At 33.4% G+C, this 14766-nt stretch overlaps 1 protein-coding gene across 1 annotated transcript; it reads right to left on the bottom strand.

Annotated features, from left to right (window-relative positions):
* Positions 1-8037: 8037 nt before the first annotated feature.
* Positions 8038-14031, bottom strand: LOC148950940 (uncharacterized). Its single transcript, XM_089090955.1, has 2 exons — positions 13926-14031; positions 8038-8548 (listed from the first exon to the last, which is right to left on the bottom strand). Exons 1-2 carry the CDS (start codon positions 14029-14031, stop codon positions 8100-8102), a joined length of 555 nt encoding a protein of 184 aa, XP_088947081.1. The 3' UTR covers positions 8038-8099.
* Positions 14032-14766: the final 735 nt, after the last annotated feature.

Raw genomic sequence — 14766 nt, forward strand, 5'->3', positions numbered from 1 at the left:
TTGTACCGCCCTCTGAAACAAAAGATACAAAATATATATATTTTTAGTTGAAGGGAGGGGGGGGGGTCAAAACTTTCAAAATGCGTTTTTATTCAAAATGTTTAAAATTTCCCAAGGAATTTTCCTTTCTGAAGGAAAACTTCAGAAAGAAGTTTTCCTTTCTGGTCCCCAGCCCTTCCCCTTGAATGCTGTTTTTTTGTTTATAGTGCGTTATTTATTGAGTTTATGTTCTAATTTTGAATCTTTTTTTGTGTGCTATTTTTTCGTCTAAATCATAGCTCTAACAGGGATGATTTGTCCTAGTAAATTATTTTAATAAATATTTCCATTAATGCTTACATTTCGAACTTTATTGGCTAAAACAAAGCTGTGTTAGACATGAAGATCGAGATTATTATCCATTATGTTATTCAATTTAAAAGTTTGCTGAGGAATTGACATTTGTTTTTTTGTTATTTTCATTTATTTTATTTATTGGTAACCTCACTTAAAAAAAATTACAAAGGCGAAATAGCAATAAGAAAGAGAAGAAAAACGTAAGAGATAAACGCATAATTAATGAAAAATAGGATAGGGTTATGGTAGGTGGACAAATACACTTGTGGCATATATGAGTGTTTCCCTTGCTGTATTTCCAACTTTGAAACCTTATTGTAAGCACCAAAACTATTCCCTGGAAACCAGATATTTGTCCACGGTGGAGACAAAGAAGAAATAAGTTTGAGATAATTAATGCGAATCCTATTCATGTCACCAGTCTTAAGAGTCGGGGAAAAACCTGAAGCATAAAGGACACAAAGTGGTCACAAAAGGTGTTTGGCCAGAGGACATCTATCAGACCCTCTTCGGTTTGGAATAATCTTTGCTAAATTCAACTGGATTTTTTTTTCAATATCGGCAACAGTGTGCTAACGCTAACTCTACTTTTAGTTAGTATTTTAGTTAACGGGTATTACTAAAGTGCTAAATTCTGGTATTTCTAGTAAAGAATTTTGGTGATCGAGATGCAACTTAATTGATTACTTTTAGCTATATTTATATGTAATTCTAAGTCTATAATTAGAGTTGTAATTCTCTAATTATAGGCTAAATGTAATTAAAGTGCTTTTTGATTTATAAGCATACTTCTCTGTGAACTTATAGAATTTTCAACTGGTTTCAGTGCTGTTTTCGTCATTCGATCAACTCCCAATTTTGTGCTCCGGCTAAAATCCCTTTTAAAAGGAAAAGAAAAAGGTTAAGTTTGAGTTTAGAAAGCTTTTTAATCTGATCTTTTAGTAAAAAAAAAAGTATATATATATATACATATATATATATATATATATATATATATATATATATATATATATATATATATATATATATATATATAATGAGTATCTTTTAGAATATCTCACTGGTTATAAAACTGTATATTTTTCTCATTCCTCTAGAAAGAACTGATTTCTTTGTAAGCATATTCTTTTTAAAGGTTGCATGCCACAATTCAGGAGGCATGTGCGCCCCAAATTCGAGATCTGGAACAGTCATTTGAGGCACAAGAGATGGAATATTCTGCCAAAGTGGCACAGGAAGTTCAACAACAAAATCAGCCAAGGGTAATTTTTTTTTTTTTTTTTTTTTTGTCCATTTGAAAATATGTAAACTAATTAAGTTCTTCGTAATGTGTTCTGGGATATTTCTGGCCATGGACCCTCACTTCTCGTGGACTAGACCATGGCTCAGATTCAAATTTGGGCTCAAACGATTCAATGAAACGCGTACTTATATTTCTTTTTTCGTAACAGTTAGTTATATGTCTCTTGACTTGTACGTCTGGACTTCATTGAAAGCGGTCTGCATTAAGAAGTTTGACCCTCGGTTCATAAGACCATGGTTCCTTGACTACGTCCCAAATGGCACCACGGGACGCAGCTGCAGTCCAGCTAGTACTCAGAGTTGCTGATAAGCATTTTTTATTTGGTGAGAAATGTTAATAGTTGAGTAATATTAAGACTGTCAGAAGAACGGATAGTTTTTTATTTGTAATTTTTTTGCTAGTAAACGCTCCGTTTCTCCGTTGTATCGATAACTTATGTAAAACCCCCTCTAGAATGCACCGCAGAGTGTGCCGTTCTTTATATCTTATGAAATTTCGATAATTTATGTAATACCCCCCTCTGGAATGCACCGCAGAGTGTGTACTTCTTTACGTCTTGTGAAATTATATTCACTTTATGTTTCTAGAACAAGGGAAATTAGGTTAAGTGTTGTATTTCTTTTCTTTTTGAATTGGTCACGTACATAAGTAGCAGTATTCTATTTAACTTCTTGAATTTTTACCCTTTTGAGGGCTGCAACACTCCTTAATTTTATAATTTTACACGGTCTTGAGAGGTGAAACATTGTTATATTTAGCTATAACCTTCGTGAATTTCAACACCTTCAAGGATAGACGTAGCTCTAATAAAGTCATTTATTGGCACAAAATCGAAGAACTGACAGGTCTCCACTCTAGCGTAGTGTGAAGCGAAAAATAGTTCTTAGGCACTTCCGGTCAAAAATATCGAGTGAACGTTTTTCTTCTGCCTTTAATGGCCAGATTTCGCATCTATACAGTAGAATTGAGCAAACATACGCCACAGAGGCTCGGAATTCGGTCTAGAAACTGATGTCATGGGCCCTTCCGATTATATTAATCAGTGACCCGAGGTACCAGAATTCTTCTACCGATTCAAGCTTTTGGCCATTTTGTGTGATCCAATTGACGAATTTCTGTTTATAAGCAAGAACTTGGTTTTGGGGACACATGTGGTCAGTCGTGTTTAGCACTGTTTGTGACTCTGCGACTTGTCCATGGCTTGGATGGCCAATTCAACGAGGAATGTGCCATCGTCTCTGTATTCTAGATTCTATGCTATCTCAACACTGATTAGGTCGATTCCATCTTCTGATCTTTTGAAGTTCTTGAAGATTCAATCAATTATGTAGTTGAAGAGGAACAGAGACGCTGACCAATCTTGCTGCACGCCATATGCAGTTTCTAAAAGCTATGTGAGCTCCCAACACTCGCGGATATGGTTGTTTAAGTTTAGAAGAGGGTTTGTCTTTCTCTTTAAAAAAGACTATGTCAATACAAAACGAACAGAAATTAATTAAAAAAAAATTTTTCTACAAAATAAGTTTTTCAAAAAAAAAAGTGAAGAACTCCTTTAAACCAAAAATGAACAAAAATAGAATCAAATAATCTACCGGGCATGCAACTAGCACAAACCAGTATCAATAAATAAGTGAAACCCCAAACAAATAGAAAGTAAAATATGTTATACTCTAAACGAGCAGAAATTAATATAAGTACGGTTCTAAGTCCCATGCGTTCTAAAAGCTAGAATATAATTTGTATTTTACTGAAAAAATTCAAATGAATTAACTGAAAAAATGTGTATGATCAGTTTAATGAACGAAAATAGAATCAAATAATCTACCAAGCATACAACTACCACAAATCAGTATCAATAAATAAACAAACAAACATAAATTAAAATATGTCAAACTCAAAACGAGCAGAAATTAATCTGAGTAGGGTTCTAAACCCTATGCTTTCTAAAAGCCAGAATATAATTTGTACTTTATTCAAAATATTTTTTTAATGTTTTCACTTTATAACCTTAAGAAATCAAAAATTAATTAAGATTTTATGGAATAAATATCAGCATATGTACATTAAACTGACGATGCAGAGTTTTTCCAGTAAATTTATATGAATTTTTTTCGGTTCTTTACTGAAAATGTTTGACACTAAGAGCTCAAAATCTTATTCTATGGCCAAATTTATGTATTCTTTTTCTTTTTAATTCTTATATAGCAATTCTTTAAAAAAATTCTTTTTAATGTTTTCACTTTTATAACTTTAAGAAATCAAAAATAAATTAAGATTTTAAGCAATAAATATCAGCATATGTATATTAAACTGACAATGCAGATTTTTTTCAGTAAATTCATTTGATTTTTTTTTCAGTAAAATACAAATTATATTCTAGCTTTTAGAACGCATGGGGTTTAGAACCTTATTCAGATTAAGTCTTGGTTACATCATGCGTTGGTTAAGCCTGGGCATGAATAAAAAAAAAATCGAAATTAAATTAAAAAAGTATTTTCAACTATGACTGGGGAGGGGTTAATTTTCCTCAAGAAGTATTCTTAATGGGGTCGGAGAATTTTCCAAGAGAAAACACCTAAACCTATAGATAATAGCCTAAGCCATTAAAGTATTTCTGAAGGATAGATTGTCTTTAGACTCATCATCAAATTATTAATCTAAGCTTTTATAGACGAAAAACGCGCCGGATCTAATGAGCTAGCTTTGCTTATTTTTTTGCACCGTAGTAATTCAGACGAAAATGTAGCATTTCCCTTGACAATTTTAAATGAAAATTCTGTGAATACGGAATAAAAACACAATTGAAAATTAAAATGAAAAAGAAAAAAATTAGTACCGTTTTTGACACATTTTCTTGACTAAATATAAATACATGCATAGGGGGGCGTGTAATAATAATTTAAGCTCGAAAGATAACTAGCTTACAATAATAATTCTTGTCATGTTAAAAACTACCTTATTAGCAGTCATGTTAAAATTACTGGGAATTACAAAGTTGAATCGGAGCTCTCAAGCAGGGATGTAGCTCCAACATTTTTTGGGGGGAGGGGGGCAAGAGGGATCTCAATCCGAAAAGTCAAGAGCATGGGCTATAGAATCATTTTTTCTCCAAATCATTGCCCGCCTGAAACAACTCCACTGCTTTCAAGGTTATTTTTAGAAATGATATTAATTATGAATAAATTTTTTTGGCCATAGGATAAGATTTTGAGCTCTTAGTGTCAAACATTTTCAGTAAAGAACTGAAAAAAATTCAAATGAATTTACTGGAAAAACTATGCATTGTCAGTTTAATGTACATATGCATTGATTTGATTTATTCCATAAAATCTTAATTAATTTTTGATTTCTTAAGGTTATAAAAGTGAAAACATTAAAAAAAGATTTTGAATAAAGTAAAAATTAAATTCTGGCTTTTAGAAAGCATAGGGTTTAGAACCCTACTCAGATTAATTTCGACTCATTTTGAGTTTGACATATTTTAATTTCTGTTTGTTTGTTTATTTATTGATACTGATTTGTGGTAGTTGTATGCTTGGTATATAATTTGATTCTATTTTTGTTCACGTTTGGTTTAAAGGAGTCCTTTACTTTTTTTGAAAAACTTATTTTGCAGAAAAAGTTTTTTTTAATTAATTATAGAAAACTTAGATTGATTTAGTGAGCTGTTTCACAAGGCCTGCTCTATTGCTTAGTTTATTAAATGTTTTAGGCATAGTTGGCAGCTGTGGCTAAACAGAAGGACCTATTAATGATATTCTTCAAGCAAGGAAGACCATTCCCAGTTCCACGACTTCTTTTATTGCTTTTTGTAAGCAAATTACATTTCCAATAATACGGAGTATTAATCATCCCAGGTTTGACTCCGTTTCACTTTTATGTCTTCCACAGCTGACATCATTCGGACTATCTCTTAATCCAAGGGCGGGGAGCCTGTCTCAGTCTCAAGGGTTATGATATATTTTATTGTTTTATTGACTTTTATCAAATTCAAACTATATCTGAGTTCAATTAACTACTTTCTACTCAAATTATCACGTGAAATACCCAGCACGAACTTAGGGAGTATGCCTTTGGACCACTAAGGGAAGAGGGAGTGTTTTCCAAAACTTGACAAAACGTCTTATAGCCATGGGGCCTAATTTTGCTCTTGAATGATCAAGCAAACATACGTAAAACTATTTATATTACTGCTAATGCTGCAAATATCGAGGGTATTAGCAGGAATCCTAGCTAAAAGTTGTCCTAGGAAGGGGGGGGGGATTACAACCAAGACTTAAGTGGGGACATTCTCCACTTTCTTCTGTTGATACATTTTTAAAATGTTCTTGTATGCCCTCCCCTTGGCAGTACCCATCGGCTTTTGTCTGTTTGCCCAATGTTTCTTTATTCATTATATTTGAAATCTTTATTAGCCCATAGGTTTTTCAAAACAAGGCTGAAAGTCTCTGGCAGACAAATAACTTGCTGATTTTCAGTTAAGTTTGAGGATCCAAACTCCTACTATAATCTCCATACTTATAACCTCTTCTATGTACTCAACTATTGATTTCCCTACTTATGACTTATCATTTTTTTTTTTTTTTTAAAGTATACTGCCTGTGCAGAACAACAATCTGTTAGACTTGATTTTTGATATTTCCTCTTGTTCCCTCGTCTCGCATCTTTTATTATTTAATTTTTTCCCAAATTCTTTAAATTTGCGATCCATTTTTTCGATCACTTCCGAATGTTCAATTACTTCCAAACATTTTTATTATATGCACTTCCGATGACAATTTTTATAATAAAACATAAAAATTCCCCCCTCTTGTATCATCCTCCTTGTATAAATATAGCAGCATAAACGGCTGATTGGGCATAACAAAAAGTGTAAATAAACACTATTATGCAAGACTAGACAGTGCAGCGGTAAGAATACTTGAAAACTTCTATGTCATATACAGCCCAATCTTTTTTGCCCCTCTCGCTTTCACGTATATCCATTGATTCTCTTGAAAATTTGCTTTTTACTTTTTAGTCCAGTTCGGATGGGTGGATGGAAGAAAATTAAGCGAACATGTTATCCTTACGTGGCTGTTGTTCCATGGAGGTGTAATAGGAAAGAATCTTAGTCATGATTATTTTTGGCTGTGGGTGTATTAGACTATGTAGATTATAGTTCATGAGTTTGCCGCCAGAAAATTTTCCAGGGGGAAGGGAGTTCTGCCAGGAACTTTGTTTTTACCAGATTTATGTAGTAACATTTCTCGTTTTTCTGTTAACATTTTTTGCCTTTCAAGAAATTCTTCTTGTTTCTTACCTGCCATCTTCCCACTGCTGTCTATGATGCAGTTATGTAGAGGTTATTTAGAGTGGTTTTAAAACTGTGGTCCAAGGACCCCTTGTTGTCGCCAAAGCTATCGTAAAAAGTCCACGATGGATATCAGTTTTTTTTTTTTTTTGTTACATTATGCATTGTATTGATTTATTATGCAGTAATCTTGGTTTTTCGCAGTTTACTTGTGTAATGTTTTACAGCTAGTAAGGTAAGGAAAGGAAATATTTGTCATAAAATAATATGAATTCTAAAGATGTTTTTAATGTTAAAGTTGTATAGTTAATCTTTTTTTAGAATCCACCTTCAGTTATCTGTTCTTCATTATTGGGTACTACATTATATATTTATATACTCTTCTCTAAATACACATTTATTTTTAGTTGTTGCTTTAAAGGGGCTACACCATATATTAGGAGTCATTTCAGCGTCTATTATGATAAAAAGTGTGTCAAGCCCTGTATTATTGTCTTGCATGGGTAGCAGATATTTTGAGGATATTTTCTAAGTCAAAGGGTCAAAATACGAAAAAAAAAAAACTTTTATTAGATTTTTCCAAATCAATGTCAGAAGAGGAAATATCTCCCTCTCCCTTTGCCCTCTGTGACGGCACACTCATATTTGTTATTATATAAGTAGCTTCTCGTCTGGGTAAATGCCTTTTGAAACACCCTGCATAATCTGGACTTCTGCAACCTCTAGCGTGTATGACGAACATAGTTCGTCCTAGTTTTTTTTTAGTAAGCACAAGAAAAAGGAAAATAAATGATATCAACATGATGTACCTTAATATCTAGAAAAGTATAACTTTTTAGAGTATAATGCCGAAAAAATTCGCTTAAATTAAGCTTTTTTTCAAATTTTACGCTCTGCACGTGCAAAAACGATTTGACTGATTTCATCAGACACGGATAAAGCAATTGTAAACCACATCTGCCTATATAAAGGAAACCTAAAAATAACTGCATTTCTCTGAAGACCTCGAAAAATGAACCAAGTGTGTTTTTTCTTTTTTCTTTTGCAAAACGTTGAAAAAAAATAACAGCTAATCTCAAATAATCATTAATATTCAACAAAACAATGCAGATTTGTAATTTAATGAAAAATTAAAACAAAATAATTTGATTTTTTCGTTACTTTTCATTATTTATGTGGTACTGGTGGATAAGGTCCTGCTTTATAAGCTGGTTTATATTCTGGGTGTTTGGCTTCGCCAGTGTATTGCACGTCAGCCTTGTAGCCATAGATATCAGCTGTGTATGTCACAGTTTGTAGACGACCATCGGGCAAGTTCACAAAATACTGTCCTTTGGTGTATCCTTTCCTGTCGGAGCTTTCAGAGTGACCAAAATTGTTATATGTATAGTCATCGCGGACTGCGTAAGCGAAATCGTATGGTTTTGGTTCATAGTGATGACCTTTGTATGCTGGTGCGTAGGGTCCAGGTCCATGAGGGGGTCCGTATGCGGGTCCTTCGGCTATCGCAATAGCTAAGACAGCGGCGAATATTATAATCTGAAAGAGAGCAATGCAATTACGTTGTAGAATATGTGGAATATAAGTATTTTCTTTTTGGTTATTTTGACTTTTGTCTTACTCTATTTGGACCGTGAACTACTCACATTCTACGCCCAATCACGACTTTATTTCGAGGTTAACTCAGTAATAAAACTTCCCGGCAATTAAAGCTTGTTGATGAAAAAACAAATGGCTAATAAAATCTATTTCATCAGTTTTTTAGTTCATTGGATTCTTCTTTCATTTGAATTCATTGATTTATTCGATTAAATCCCTTTTTTCCAATTTATATAAGAATTTTATTGCAATATAAATATGGTTGAAATGGATTTTATGTCTAATATTTAAATTTTGATGAAATTGATCTAATGTCGGCGTGGCTTGATTTGTATTAAACCATTAAATTATTGACCAAAATATACAAACGCGAAATAACGCACAAATTTTTAAGATAAGAACTCTCTTCTTGTTGTTCAAAGTTTTCCCGGTCGTGTTGATTTTTCTTGCGGGATGCTGCTCATCAACAAGTGAGTTCAATCGATCAGCAACGGGCTTTTAACCAATAAATAGTAAAAAAAATAAATAAAACAATAAATCAATTTGCCAAATATTTGATTGTTGCGTATTAAGTTGGAATTGCAACTCTCATCCAGTTTTGGCGAACCATACTAGTCTTTGGATGTTCTAATGCATCAAATAATAATAATAATAATAAAAAAAAAAAAAAAAAAAAAAAATCGAAATTGAAGCAAAATATATCGATTTTCTATGGCTTGTCACTTACACAACTATTTGCTACAACGAAGAAGCCTGAAAAATGAATACTATCTCTGACTAAAAAAAAAAAAAATAAACAGTTTTCCCGGTAGATTTCGGTAAATCATACCGGTTTCTAAAACTTCTTTTCTCTACTGTCTAGCTCAATCATTTTAGTTTGAAAACAGGGTTGGTCGAGGGTAATCCCACTTTGAGAAATCAAATACATCAGGTGACGCGTGCCAAGAGTGGTGGAAGTGTGCCAAGCGTGGCGGATACCATACCAAGTGTGGTGGAACTATGCGACACGCTTGGCGCTCTGACATCGGGGGTCGGAAACTGGGTGACCCCCCCCCCCGTATAGGTGACTAGTTATCGATTAATATTAATTTTATGCCCTCCCCCACAAAAGAAGAAGAAAAATATGTCACTTTAGCCCTTTTTCTTGACTTTATCCTTAATTGGTAGAGATACTAACTAAGCTAGAAAATTACTTAACATATATATTAACTGTAAAATCTGTATGTATTAAAAAATATTTGCCGCCGAATCAAAGCTGCTCCAACTTTACAGCTCTCGCTTCAACTGTTGGCTCTATAGATAATAATAACAAATTTGGACATACTTCTCACTTGAAATAACTGGTAAGTGTCCGTAACACCCAGCCAAACGCTAAACAAAAAACAAAAACAATGAGGTAATGCTGGTTTCTCTGGATTATTTTTACAAGTCAGTTACTTTTTTGTTGCTAACAATAGAGAATTATTTCTAGCATATACCTGAAGCCTAAAGGCAAGATAGTAAATATCATTATAGAGACTACATTTTCCAGGTAGGTTTCATTAAAAAGTGACATATAAAGGTAGTTTGGTAAGCATAACCGTGTTTGTTCTCACAGATGGGAGATTAGAATGAAACGTTCAAGAGCTTTCTAGGGAGTTGTGTAAGGGGACCTAGAATTTTGTTTTTGGAAGAAGGGGACGTTTTTGTTCTTCACCATAGAGCACACACCAGGTTCTTTTCGTTTTCATGCCTTCCTTCAGTTTTTTATTTTTAGTTTTCTTAGAGCTTCTTTGGCTAACATATTATTTCTTTAATTTCTGTTACTATTAGCCTAGTAGAAAATAACAAGGAGGAAACAAAGTAAATAATCGACGTGGGAGGGATTCAAACCCTTGCTCCACTCTTCTAATCCTGTAAATACCCAAAGTTAGTGAGTGAAGAACTTTAAATACTAAAATCGTTTTTTTTTTCTTATTTAAACTTTAAATTTGTATGATCTTCTAATGTCTTTTTTTAATTATGTTAGTGAATCTGCTATTAACTATTAGAATGTTCATTGGGTATTAATTACACTGTTAGGATCTATCTTTACATCATAGCGTTTCTTATTCGTGTTGTATGAGCCTGGATGCTAAAATAATACCCACTTGACTGTTTCCACTAGTTTTTTTTCTTTATAAAAATCAAAATATTGGTGGGCAACTCTTATTAAGAGTCCAGGTTTATTAATTATTAGTATTTACCTTTACATCGTAAATCCCCTCTTGTAAGACCTAGGAAATAAACTGATACAAACAGTAGTGTTTCCACGGGTCATATACTCTATCGACCTTTTACAGACTTTTTCCTAGTTTCACTTTTCCAGTTCCCTCAACCCAAAAAATAATGGATCTAACTGCAAAAAAAAAGATATTTTTTTTAATTTAAAATTTGACTATTTTATAACTTTTTGAAAGTTTAAAATCATCTTTTATTATTACACACTGCTTACTCTTACATATTTTCATTTTGTGTTTTATTATTATATAGTTCACTACAACTATATAACTTCATGTTGTAGTTTTTAATTTCTTTTTGCAAGAACCGTGGAAATAGCCTGATACACAGAGGTGGTTTCAGAGAGGGGCAGAGGGAGCACTTGCCCTGGCTGTAGGAATTTTAGGGGCACAAAATTTCAAATAAATAATCAAACAAATAAATAAGTTAGAAAAGTCAGATTTAAATAAATGGAAGATTTTGTTAATAAATGAAAAAATTGTTAATAAATGAAAACTTTGTTAATAAATAAAAACTTCGAAAATTTACATGAAATTCATGTAAATTTTCATTGTAATTGGATCATTTACATGAAATTCATGGAAGGCTAGCTCAGGTCTATAGCTTATTCTTTTGATTTAAGCTACCGGAAATTAGTATCCTTGATCTTTTTTCTTTGCTTTCAATTTAAATGAACTATGTAGTTCATTTTAAGAGTCTTTTCAATTTTTTCACAAATTCTAGACTAAATATTAAATTACCATTCTAGGAATAGAAGGATCTAGTATAAGCCTTCGGCATCTCAATTCTGTCTCTGGAACACCTAATTTTCATCCTGAATTTACCTTCATAAATCAATCCGTTAAGAGGTAATCTTGGGCTGCAATTAAGTTTGTCCTAAAATTGCTTTGGGATGGAGGTGGAGCTTGCGTAGCTGTGTTGGCATCAGGCGGCTTGGTGCTGCGGTGAATTGTTAGTAGTAGTATGTTAATAATAGTAAAATTATTAGGTACTATCCCTTTTTCGAAAATCCTATTTATAATCTTTGAGTTATCTCTTGCTTCGCAAGCACCCTATTTTAAAACCTCATTCACTGCACTATTAGCACTTGAGGTTTTATTGGTTTTCAACCCTTTTAATCTGATTTCGGTCCAAAATATATCTGTTTTTGCTGTTCTTCATATTCTTTAGTTGTGTCTTGGCGGTCTTAGAACAAAAAAATAATGCAAATCAAAGTTGAACAATGTAATTCGTTGTGAAGTTTCACACTTTTTAGGGGGCCCTCTAAAATGACCTTATTCTGGACCAGTTTGGGGGTCCTTTAATATGGATTTTCTCCGGAACTAGTTTGGCTTTTCCGAATGGTTGGTTCACATTGAGTATTGAATGGCTGAAACTCCGTTCTTCGATGGATCATTCTCCTAGCAATATATAGTGTATAGGTTCACAAACAACATGCAATGCTTGTGAATTGGACATACCTAACCTAAAGTCTTTTACTTATGTTCCAGGTGAATCACGGTGGCGTTGTCGTTAACAACAGCCCATTTCGAGTTTTTGTGTCAGATCCAACTGATTCGAACAAAGTTAAAGTATTTGGACCTGGAGTTGAGAGGGGCCTCAAGACAAAAACTCCCACACATTTCAATATCGATTGCCGTGAAGCTGGTCCAGGTATGCAAGCTTGCAATTTATGCTGATGTGTAGATATTATTAATTATTCGTTACTGGTCAGACTGAAGATGTGACTAGAATAAAATTCCCCGTTAGTATCGGATTAATATCTGATACTGGATCAAATCCTATCCGATCGTTAATACCGAATCAAATAATGTTTTAATTTGGCCTTCGTTGACTACCTTTGATGTCCAATTTGAATGAAAATACAATAATGCAAAGGAAATTTACAAGCGAGGTGATACATTGCAATAATTGTTTTTATCTCTAATTTTACTTTTGAATAATTATCCCCACTGCTGTTGAAACTTTCAGTAACTGTTCTCTGGGCCAAGGGAACCTCTAATTTTTGTGGGAAAGCGTGCTAGAGATCCTGAAATGCTTTGGTCTGAAATCACTGTATCGGATCAGTCTGAAATTTATATCCGCAAGTCCTTGGGCCATGGGCCGGGTCCAAGTGTTAGAGATCCTGAAATTCTATGATCTAGAATCTTACTGTATCGGATCAAACTGAAATTTATATTCGCAAGTCCTTCGGCCACGTGCTCTGGGACCTCGATTTACAAAAAATTTGGCTGGGGGCGTGGGCCATCTGAACAATGGCATAAAAGAATTCGTCAAATTTTGGAATAACAGATATTACTTCGAATGAATAAATAAAACATAAATCAATGGAAATCCAAATGAACAATCAAGTCAGAACGAAAAGGGATAGAAATTACCAACAATAAGGGTAATATTTTATTTGGAATTTGTAACTTTGAGCAGATTTTAATTTTGCAATTTTATAGTGAACGAAAGAAAACTTATCAAATATATTTCTTTTTCAGTAAAGAGCAAACAACACTCTAGCCTTTAGGGGATTTTAGAGGGTGTTCGCCCCACTTTTATTTATTGTAATTCCTGTTTGTTTCAAGTTTGATATGTTTACTCAATAAAAATTCGATTTAATTCTTTTATATGCATTAACAGAGATGTCTGTTATTTTTAAGTTTTACTTATCATAATCAAGGAACAAAATAATTGTCCTTTTTAATTTCTGACCGTTTTAAGGCTCCATTTATTGAATTTTGATATTAATTTATTTTTTAGGTTATAGTATCACAGTTTATTTTTTTTGAAAAATACTTTTATTTGAAAAATCTTTTTTTAATTGTCACTGCTACAAGCCTACTACTAACAGCACACTGCAGCACCAATCATTCTCTATAGGTGTGCATGTTCTCCCTCCACTCCAGTCTAGTCAAAGCTTCATTCCTCACCCCATCCAATGTATTTCGAATTTCTCTTATATGATTTGTTAGGACCTGTTCCCACTCCATCTGGGAAAGACCTGGCTTTCCACAGATAGATGGCCAAAAAGCAGAATCTTTGGCAATCTGTCATCTTTCACCCATAAAACGTGGCCTACCCCTTGTAAACTTTCTTTCATTGTAGCCCTAAAAAGTGGAATCGAACTACTGTTTTCGTACAGCTTACTGTTCGTATCTGTTCGATCAGTCAAAGGAGTACCTAAAGCCATCCTAAGATAATTTGTTTGGAAATCGTTTAACAAATCTTCCTCAGTCATTCCAAGTGCCCACATTTTGGAGCCATACTTGACCACTGTTATAACTGTGGCTTCCAATACTTTTATAATTCATGTTCGCTGACTTACCTTCCTACAAACTTTAAATTAAAGCAAAGGAAGTAAATCTAGAAATTTACCAGATCTATGGGCAGTAGAAATAAAAAGAAGAACAACCAAACAAATATTTTGCCTGTATATAACACGATGTCCTCAACTCCGAAAAAGTTAAAGTATTTAAACCATAGCAATTTAAAAAAGGAAAGAACATAAAATCAAAAGAGAAAATGAAGTAAGGAGCAACATCAAAACTCAAAACGAACAGAAATATGAGGGAGGTTGCCCCTTCCTCAACATTCTCTCTTAATGCTAGAGTTTAAGTGTTCTTTAAAAACACTTTTCATTCAAACTAAACGGCCCTTGTGTTCGAGCTGTCTTTCTTGAAGAATTGTGACAAAGTCAAACTTTAGCGTAAAAAGCGAGGGTTGAAGAAGAGGGTAGCCCCTTATACACGGAATAATATATTTTCGTTTTTACTTTTAATGTTCCTCCTTACTTTAAGTCGAAAATAAACTTTTTTCTTATTTATGATCGCTTTTCAATCATACGTGGAAACCCCCTCCTTGCCCTCTGTGTGAAATTTTCTCTGGAAAATTCCCCCGGAAACTTTCCTCCTCACAGAAAATTCTCCCCGTGTGAAATCATCCCCCCAAAATGTACGTATATTTCTCGAGTGCAAATACTAATTGCATA

Source organism: Artemia sp. Qi Xiang Cuo, chromosome 6 (assembly GCF_049724085.1).
Source record: "Artemia sp. Qi Xiang Cuo chromosome 6, ASM4972408v1, whole genome shotgun sequence".
Lineage (NCBI taxonomy): Eukaryota > Metazoa > Arthropoda > Branchiopoda > Anostraca > Artemiidae > Artemia > Artemia sp. Qi Xiang Cuo.

What these genes read in the sequence shown, in the direction of transcription:
- LOC148950940 (XM_089090955.1), bottom strand. Translation starts at nt 14,031, where the DNA reads ATGTGGGCACTTGGAATGACTGAGGAAGATTTGTTAAACGATTTCCAA. An exon ending in TGATCGAACAGATACGAACA is followed by an intron (nt 8,549 to 13,925) that starts GTAAGCTGTACG and finishes AAATAGAGTAAG; the next exon opens with ACAAAAGTCAAAATAACCAA.